General features: G+C 46.6%; 1 protein-coding gene across 1 annotated transcript; it reads left to right on the forward strand.

Moving 5' to 3' along the window:
• Positions 1–3,999: 3,999 nt before the first annotated feature.
• On the forward strand, positions 4,000–6,966 carry LHYA1_G001109 (UPF0518 protein; the record flags this gene model as incomplete). Its single annotated transcript, XM_031146095.1, has 4 exons — positions 4,000–4,008; positions 4,061–4,171; positions 4,229–5,163; positions 5,220–6,966. 4 exons carry the CDS (start codon positions 4,000–4,002, stop codon positions 6,964–6,966), a joined length of 2,802 nt encoding a protein of 933 aa, XP_031008886.1.
• Positions 6,967–10,279: the final 3,313 nt, after the last annotated feature.

The raw sequence follows: 10,279 nt of genomic DNA on the forward strand, positions 1-10,279 counted from the left end.
AACGTCATATATCTTTGTACGGAGTATGACATATGCAAGTGCATCATTTATTCCTCCTTTATTTCCCAGAAGTTCACAAGATCTTAAAAATAGAAACAACAAAGACGTGGAAGTGCCGGAGACCGGATTCCTGGAACTTTAGAGATACCTCATTGGTAAGATTGGGACTAGGAGGCTGCTAGAGACAATCTTTCTGATGCCACTTGCTTCCCTACTCAACCTAGCCAAGCTCCTCACTGCTGAAATATTGTAAGGGCATAAAACCTCGATTTCGAAACATTTATAAGAGATCAAAGATGTTTTGGCATGCATAGAGTAAGCCACAGTGTGGCGTTGTGCATCCCCCGGCTTATATAGTCAGCGCTACTGTTCTGTATAACCGCTCTTCACGAGCTTCTTCAGACCTCAAGTCTCTTTGTGTTTTGCTGTTTATTCGCCTCTCATGTTTCCAGCGTCATCAAAAAGTGTCATCATCGCTATTGTTCTCTCATTCTCGTCACAGTCAAGCTCCGCCTCATCAGGGATTACAGCCCCGCATTGCTTGAATAACGGCCTCCTATCGACGAACCTAGCATGTTCTTCCAACAGAGCGAGTGATATTGTGACCTTGCTTGGAAAGGACCAGAAACCGATTTCAGTTGATAGTCCTATTGCCTATTTTCACCCCTGGTCTTAATAGCCAGTCTGTACGCAAGTCTTGGAAAGCATTGGTAGCGAATTATGCGTTGTCACCTCCTTAGTAACATAACGAGCTAGCAGCGGCATACATGCTTAGAAAAGCACAACGCGTTCTCAAAGACCGGTTTATCCTTGATCTAACTAACTGTCGATTAAGAACGTGTTTAGGGCAAGCTCGACTGATATCACGGGGATGAAAAAGATGGTACTAGCCCTTCGGGTAGTGTAGAGTGAGCCTTCTGACCTGTAGTTATGTCTTGGTAGCTCTAAAAATCGTTGCGCGCATCAAATTGTAAGTTGTCCCTTTATTAGTCTAAACCACTAGAGTAGAGAGCTTGACTACGAGACTGTATCCAATTTCATTTTGCCCGTTCCATGCGCCTAATATAATAAGCCGCATAGCTGAAATTATTAGATATTCTTGTGAATGAACTAGTAGACTTTCGCTTAATTTCAACTTGCCCCTTCCCTTTCCCCCTTTTCCCCTGAGCCTAGTGCTACCTTAAGCGATTATTCTCCATGACTTATCCTGTCTACCGCTTTCTGCTTTTAAAACCTCGCTGGACTTCTTAAGTAATTATAAATATAAAGAGTAAGTCGCGATCATCGGACTAGAGTTGTCTAGGATAGTAGCTCTACTCCTTCGTTCCGTATGGGGCTGGCTTCGAAGATGTAACTGGCGAAATGTGAAATGAAATTCAAAAGTTATCATGACCTGAGGAGTGTGACATATGATCTGTCAACATACTTATTAAGAGTCTACCTCTTCCTCAGCCCACCCCCAAAGCTATCTCGTACATGTAAATGCGATATCCCCTGTCGTTTTCCCAACTCCTCGGCAAGCTTCTTCTCCGAATACGTACGCGCATTCTCCCCTAGATCAGCTCTCATCGCATCACTCAAAGCAAGTGTAGCTTGGAAGGGCCCAGGCGTCTCTCGCAGCATTTTACGGCAGGTCTTTGTCACGTATAACCATACAAGCCACGTGGAAAAACACCAGACTGCCTGCGCTACGAGAATCCCGTATGAAAGGTTCTTAGAGAATCCCCAGCTGTAGTTTTCAGCCCCCGAGACGCAGAGCATGGGTGGGATGTTGTCCCAAAGATTTATCGTTTGGTTTCTGTAACACTGTTTGAGGCTTGGACTGTCAGAAGAGTTGTAGAAATCTGTGGGTTGATGGCCTAGTAAGTCAAGGGGTGGCGCTGGAATGATGATCTTTGTGTTATTAAGTGTTATCGTGGTCGATGAATTTCTGTATGCCCCGGCGCCGTGTTCGGTATCTGATGATGGTGCTGATTTTACCAAGGTATTGATTAAATTAATTTGGTCGCAGTAATCTTCTAATATTAGCGGGCGTCACAAAGTGAACTTCGGAATCCTTACAATGGGTAAAAGAATCAAATATTGGGTACTCGGTTTTCAAGGTTCCACAAGACTCATTCGGAACTTCTCCCTCCGTATAGGAGTGAAGCGTGTCAAGATACTGCTGAAATGGGGGTCCAGAGATGAGAGTGTTGTTTGACAATCCTACCCGGGAACTATCGCCGACAAACCAGCAAGCTTGAGTAGCGTTCGTCAAGTCAGGCACCAATACCTAAAAAGACATTTAGTATCACCTTAATGAACAATCGTAAGAGGGGGTAGGAGAAAAGAACTATAGGCTGACATCGTCTGGCATTCGCCACCATGATTGTGTTGGAACCCCGTAGCCGGTTGCTGCACTGAGTAATGATGGCACCGAGAGTGTGTATATCATTCCAAGAATCACCCAAATGACTATAAGCCAGTCGCGAAGGCTTCGGCGTGATGGCTGGAACAGGAGCTCCTTCGCGGCTTGGAATATGGACATAAGTGAAGTTCCTTGAAAGCCCACTGAAACATAGAAACCGTAAGATACGCGCCATCTTTTCATCAATAAGAGGAGCGCTTTTGAGCATCTAGCTGTTGTCAAAATAGCCGGTGTGTCAGAGCTTATGACTTACACTCTATAAGTTACCTGGAAGATCATAAAGTTAGCCCGCATATATCTCCGTTACGAACTTAAGAATAGAACAAAATCAAGGTGCATACATATGCCATGATGAATCTGACACCTTGACCAGCGAATAAATTCCACATCACATCAATGACTTTAACCTGAGTGAATCTAGCGACAATCAGTATGCTCTCGAGGAAGCCACAGGTAGACTTACGTCAAGGAAGCACGTGATTTGATGTCGATCGAAAACGTCTGTTCAAATTGGGACGTGTTTCGGTTTGTCTGATCGTTCGTAGAATACTGAAGTATCATGCTTGTGAAGTATTCACTAGCCTAAAGAGGCGGCGTCAGTTCTAGGGGTTTGAGGATGAAATCCGCTAAATATTCGACCAACAGCAAAAAATTTGAGAGTAACGTAACTCATAGTGTATCGTCACAACAAAAAAGTATCGTAAAACTCCAAGGGACACAGGCTCGCCGAAAAAAAAACTTACACCAATAGTTTGAATGCGAGAGCAATCATGGGTTGAGAGACTATTTTGATCATAATAGCTGTTTTCACCCGGCGAACTCATGCCTGGCGGGGTAATTCTGGAAAGCACGACGACAAGACCGATGCATAGGATTACAGAAAAAGCAAAGCCAGCACTTGCTAGGCTCCACAGAGGATCCGAAACCCACTTCCCAGAGGCAGACTGTTGGAAAAGCTTCTTCTCCTGAAGTTCCCGTTCAACCTCATCGTCAATGTCTCCTTGATTAACGAGGTTGTAATTATTGCTGAGTGCATTAGGAGCTGGGGAGTACTTTAGTGTTCCGAAGAGATATTAAGGTTGTTGTTTTTACCATGAGCGTCCCCTGTGGCTTGAGCGCCTTGCCAAGGGAGTGGAGGATCTATTACTGCCATAGCAAATTTGAAATAGATTAGACGTAGGTAACGTTGATGAATTGCAGCATTGTATAAGAATTAACAAGGGGAATTGGCTCTGGAAGTAATACCAAGTTTTGCAGATGAAGCATTGAAGCATTGAAGCTAGTGAAGGATTGAGGCTTAGGAGGCACAGCAGTCGCATAACCCCAACATTCTACTCGCTTTTTTTTAAGCCTGAAACTGGATTCTTCTAGCGTGGAAAGGATATAACTGGCTCTTTACCCTAGCATAGATCTGCATTACAGCAAGAAAGATGATAGTGGATTTATAGAGAGGGCAAGTCTCAATGCGGTTAATTATAAACAAACACGTGATATACATGGTCCGTGCTGCTGATGGCGGAAATAAGCGCGAGCGCGTTTAACCTCGAGGTTATATTAATGCAATATCACAGGATGATGATTTCCATCCAGCCATGGACTTTGTGAGAATCCTAGCCTCAGATCTCGCGCCTTTCTTGCTGACCATTGCTACAGTGGTCGCGCCTGATAGCTGGCACTTCCCTTGCCTCGGGGGGCAACAAAGCGGCCGCCAATAACCCAGAGAAGCGTCTGGCACGCTTCAAAAAGGAATACAGCCAGCTGCTGGTACGTTGCATTCTTTTCCCACCATATTCCGGATGTGCCGTAGTAACTTTGATGTAGCAAACGTGGCGTGGGGCGTCTAATCTGGCCAAAGACTATGAAGCTGCTGAGAACATTCGGAGTAGTCTCCAAGAGCTTACCACAATCCTCTCCGATGAATCAAGACGACCATTACCGCACCCATGCATTACTTTTGCATCCTCGAAGCAAATCTACATCTCCGTAGGAAAGATTGCTACAACCTCCGCCAGCGAAGCGATAATTCGAGAAGGCGTGGGCTTCTTCGCGACTCTGATTGACAGCGAGGAGGAAGACTTCGTGGAGAACCATATCTTTTCGAGTAGTTTGATGAACCTGTTGGTACGGATTACGGGGGCAAATAGCATTCGTTTGGGTTCTGATACGGAGGTTGAAGTGGTTGAGTTGTCGTTCAACATTACTACGAAAATAAGGCTGGACCCCGAGATATTACCTGCTTGGTTCACGGCCAGGCAACGTGATGATGCTTCGGATAGTGGCGACGACGCACATGAGAAGTTTACTGGGAAGACGCACAAGGAGGATTTCCCACTGTTCTATCTCTTGATAGATTACATACATCACGAAGGAAGGATCGGAGACTTTGCGAGGACGGGACTGCTGTATATCATTGAAGCAGCTTCTAATTCTGTGGCTCTGGAGCAGTGGATAGTTGAGAGCGATCTTGCGACCCTCATGGCGACAGGACTGGGAGCATTATACAGTCAATTGAGTCGGAAATTGGTAATCGATTTTCCTCCTGGGCAATTGCCTCCGATTCTGGCACTTTCCGACTATCAACATCCTATCACGACTACCGAGATTGTAAGTTCTGCATCGCCCGATTTTCAAGGCCACGTGGAAACATTCTTGTCACATATGGTGTTCTGGCAGGATGTTTTGAACCACTGCAAATCCGTTGAGGTAAAGCAGACCCTCCTAGAACACTTTCAAGTGATCTTCCTCCAGCAATTATTGTAAGTTCCCGCAGTAACGAGCCTTTTGCCTGTGATGCCAAATTAACAAACACTAGGTACCCATCACTTCTTGAGTCCTCCGATGTAGATGGAGGATCATCAGTTGCTGTTCTCACGTACCTTCGCCGAATACTTGAGTCCTTAGATCATCCAGATATGATTCATCTGATCCTTCATTACCTACTCGCTCTTCCAGATACAACCACTACACCCTCTGGAACTCGAGCATCTGTTAGTGCGGCCAGGAAACGGAAGTCTCTGGATCTCGCAACTATGATGGCCCCACAGATCGAGCTCGCATCAACTCCAGCCCTATTCAATCTTGTTGATCTTATACAAGCGAGTCTAAAGTCCGAAAGCCAGCAGACCATCTCTGTAACCTTACAACTCATCTCGGTCATCTTGAGGCGGCATCATCGGTATGCTGTAACGACGCTTTTGTGGACGACTCAGGTGTTGTCTGAGGACCCACAGCGGACCATTGGGGCTCACGATAAGGAAATGGACTTTTTGTTGTCACTCGCTGGAAGTGTTGGAGGTGAGGACAATTTTGAAGAAGCTTACGAAAACCACGTGAAGGATAGCATGAGTGCATTGGAAAGTCACTTGTGCTCGATTTCTCTAATTGCACCAAAGTCTATTGGTGGAAGCTCGAAATTCCCTGGGTCACAAGCAACAATCCCAGGCGCGCCTCGGGACATTCGCTCCCATACGCTGAGGCCTGAGGACCCTATGCTAAAAACACTTATCAGTATATTTGCAACTTTCTTCACGAATTCAGTAGAAACAAATCTATCTCTTACTGGGGTTGTCGTTGACTTGGCTACATGTGGTTTTATGCGCATAGACGGCTGGTTACTTCCTGACCAGTCCAAGTATATTTACGAAGAAGATGAGGAAGCGGAGGATCCTTACTTCATGAATCTTGGCGATCCCATCGAAGTTGAAGAGAAGGCTCAGATGCGAGAGATGAAAAAGATGCGCAAAACGCCAAAATGGGCCGAGTCGCAGATACCAAGTTTCCTTACCCAATTGAACACCCTAGTCGACCAAGTATCGACTTACCGCTCCGATATACCCCGTTTCGACGAGCTATTACAACAACGGCGGGATGCTTTTCAAGCCACCTCGTCCGCTACGGCAACACCAATTCCAATCCACCAGCCTCCGCCCCGCTCCAGTTTGGAATCATCATCTCGCTCCTCATCACCCCCAAGAAAGTCAGGCTTCGACTCCCTCGCGCAACGGATCTTCCCAGAATTCGGCACGCCTTCTCGCTCCAAATCTCCCCGCGGTCGTCGCAGTGGCCAAGAACGCAGTCCTAGTGGAATCAACGGTGGCTATGGATTTGCTACCCCAACGAGCTCAAGAAATCCTGTACCTCCTGCGCAGTTTCCTATGGGACTTGAAAACCCTCCAAGAAGCAGTTCACGCGCTTTCTCACCTAGTCCTTTACGCGATGCCTCGCAACAACCTAGCGTACCTGCAAGTCAAGCTGCCGCTTTCGCAGCAGTAGACCAAAGCATCCTGGCGAGGAAAGTAAGCTTGCCAGCCCCCAAAGGAGTACTCTCCCCAATACCATTCCCGGATCTAAGAGTTTCGGATGCTGAAAGTAGCAAAGAAGGTAGTGTTCAAGACACGGATGACTCTAGTGTCAAAGGGGGCGAGAAAGAACAAGAGCAGAAGCTGGTTACTGTGAGCCATGTGTTGACAAATGTCCTGGTATTGCAGGAATTTTTGCTAGAGTTGGCGGCGCTGGTGCAGGTCAGGGCGGGGTTGTTTGGGGAGGTTAGATATGTTTAGCGGTTTGACTGCATAGCTCTATTTGTAAGATACCTTTTCGCGTTGCTATTAAGATGAGTATTTACATAGGATTCATATTCTGTAAAGCGAAAGGTGCTCATGTTTCCACTTCTTCCTTTTAAATTCCGTCTAAGTACAAGTGTACATGCCCGTTCTGCCATTATCTTTTGTTGAAATCCCCTCCGGAAAATTCTAGTCCGTCGCCTTCCGTAGTACTTCGTGTTTATTTGTGTTGTGTGTCTGGGGTTACATCTCAATGTCTTCTCTAGCTCCTGTTGCCCTTGGTCAGCCAGCATTTGGGTAGGGGCCTGCGATATCTACGCACGATCCTGCAAAGTACAAATGTGGTTAACATGATGATAATGTCAATCATGGCTGCGATGTGACCGAATAAGAGCTTCAAGGCGTCGCTGTCAGTAACTAGGTTGTTCATCTCACTAGGAATTGCTCCTTGAGCCTGGGGAAATGATAATCTTACCTTACACGTTAGACACATTTTAGGCCACCTGGGGCACGGCCATGCTCTGTTTTTTCCCAAAAAGTGCCCCCTTAAAAGCCTGCCTCCTTTAATGCCTGTTTGATAGGATAAGCACTCTCGAGTCTTTCCAACTTCCGTCTAGTATTCTCGCCCTCACCCATCAATTTGTATGGTTCTTCATCTTCGGGTGCGGTCTCCAGACCCTGATCCCATATTTGCCTAAGCTCTCCTCTACGACCCTGCTGATGTTTTCTTTGATACTCTTTCGCCTTCTTAAAGTGACGGAATAAAATGTCCACTACCCGTGAAGATACATCTTCCTCAAGATCATACATCGCAAACTGCAATGCCTTGCCACTTGTTCTGCTCGTAAAGAGGAACGACGGCGGTTTCTCCAATAAGGCTATTTCGTGCCTTTGTAGTAACAGTTCGAGAGTCGCAAATGATTTCGCCTCGGTTGCGAGCTCCAAAATTCGCCGTCCCTCAAATGTTTCTGCCCTGAGGGAAGCTCCTGCCTCCACAAGCGTGGCCACTGGTGCCTCCCGGCCAGCAACCGCCGCACATAGAACAGCGGTTCGTCCAAGCTCGTCCCTTGCTTCTAATTCTGCTCCGCCTCGAAGAAGTTCGGAGACAACAGACTGGTTTCCATTATATGCTGCTATCATTAATGGCGATGTCCCAAAGGGAAGAGTCTTTCCCTCGTTTTCCAAAAAAGTCGAATGCAACTTGAAGTTGGGGTCAGCTCCATAAGATAACAGAAGTCTCACAACATCTAGTCGCGAACGAGCACTGGCCCCAAATAAGGCCGTATGGCAAGTTGCGTTAGGATAGTCAGCTTTCACCCCTTTGCTGAGCAGGAGTTTCATAACGTCAAGATGTCCTGCTCTCGAAGCATGCATCAGTCCTGAGAAGCCAGCCGCATCTTCAGCGTTCATTTCAGCACCTGCATTGATCAAAGCCTCAGCAGCTGCTACGTGACCTTGTGCACAAGATGATATGAGCGGGGTCCGCTGCTTAGCATCTCTATTTTCAATTCCGGAGCCAGCCTCCACCAGAATGCGGATGTTTTCCACTGCGCCAACTCTAGCAGCGAAAGAGAGAGCCGATCCATCTCTTTCGCTGATGAAATTGGGAGAGCATCCTAGATCTAATAAAAGCTTCAAAGCTCCCGCTCTAGAATTGTCGCTTGCGCAGCCCAGTATTTGACCAGCCACCTGAGCTGTGTCACTGTTAAGAACAGCTCCAGCATTGAGAAGTTCTCTCACTATTTCGGAGTGGCCCATGGTGGCAGCCAAGAAGAGTGCACAGACTCCTTTCGAATCCTGTTTATTGATATTTAGTTGTGTTGGAAGTAAAGTTTTGACAACCTCAATTTGACCATTCACAGCAGCCCCGGCCAAAGGACTTTGAAAATGTGCGACATCGATTTTTGATTTAATCGCCCGAATATCATAAGCACGCTTTTCGGAAAAGAACAATCGTCGACGATGAATATCATTCTCTGAATCATTTTGATCTCCAGTTGATCGTGAAAGCAAGCCGCTTGGACTGTCAATGTCTGGCCCTGCACCCTGTTCCAATAAATATTTTACCATATATTTGTGCCCGTTGGCTGAAGCAGCATAGAGTGGAGTAGGACTCATATGAACTGATTTTCCATCCACAAAGACCAGCTGCTCAGCATTGCTCGGAGGATGTGCACGGAAGGTGTCTGCCCCTTCCCCAACAAGCATTTGTGCAATACGGATATCTCCTACAGATGCGGCCAAGCTGAGTGGCAGGCCTTCGCCGTTGGTGATGGTTCCCCAACTAGAAGTCTGGCTGGAATGGACCGAAAGAAAATGGCTGACAATTTCATGCTGCCTATTCCTAATAGCGCGCATGTAAGCGCAGTGGCCTTGAAGATCCAATTTTAGTGGATCCAAGCCATGATGTTGACACATCTGTACGAAGGGCAAGCGACCTACCGACGCTCCCCTAACGAATGCCCCTAGCTTAGCGCCCATCATATCGTCTGACATTTTCAAGGCTTCCATCAAGGCTTCTGCCACTTCGAAATCACCTACATTCGAAGCTCTGTTCAAATGCTCTTTCCCCTTCAAAGCTGCGTGTCTCAAAAGAGCCGGGGCCTGCCAGCCTTCGTGCTGGAGCTTTTTCACAATTTTGGTATGACCTGCTAGTGCTGCTCGCTCCAGGGCATTTAGTACTTCATTGCGATGTGAAATTGTAAATATTTTGAAGGCTGGCTCCAATACGGCATCGTGGACGTGACTTGATAGTGGTACTTGCTTTGTGGCATCTGAAATTCCATGCTCCTCAGATGTATAGTTTCCAACTGTGTGAGCCTCCGAGGTGCCCAGCAAATAGTCAACAACTGCTATTTGACTGGTGGCTGCAGCCTCAAGCATTAGATGACCCCGGATCTGTGCCCAGGGATACACTGAAACGAAGTCTCCGTTCCAAAAGTCTCTGGCGCCCTTCAAATACTTTGATTTGTATCTTTCAGAAATCAAAGCTGAGAAGCACAGAGAAAGAACCTCGATATTACCCCGTCTGCATGCATCTAGCAACCTGATATATAGCCAACCTTCTGCAGGTATGGTTTTGGGATCCCAAGGATGTTCTGCACTATAATCAATTCGCAAAAGCATATTACCGTCGATATGAGTGTTGATTCTATCTTCGAAGAACCACTTGCTGGCCTCTTCAATATATGCGCCTGGGTCGAAAATTGGATCGGTCTTCATTAATGTTTGGACAAGTGGACAATGGTTGGTCGACAATGCCCACCCGACAGGCTCTAAATATGGATACTTCATTTTGCCACTCGTGTAT

Source organism: Lachnellula hyalina (assembly GCF_007821495.1).
Source record: "Lachnellula hyalina strain CBS 185.66 chromosome Unknown contig00010, whole genome shotgun sequence".
In the NCBI taxonomy this organism is placed as follows: Eukaryota; Fungi; Ascomycota; class Leotiomycetes; order Helotiales; family Lachnaceae; genus Lachnellula; species Lachnellula hyalina.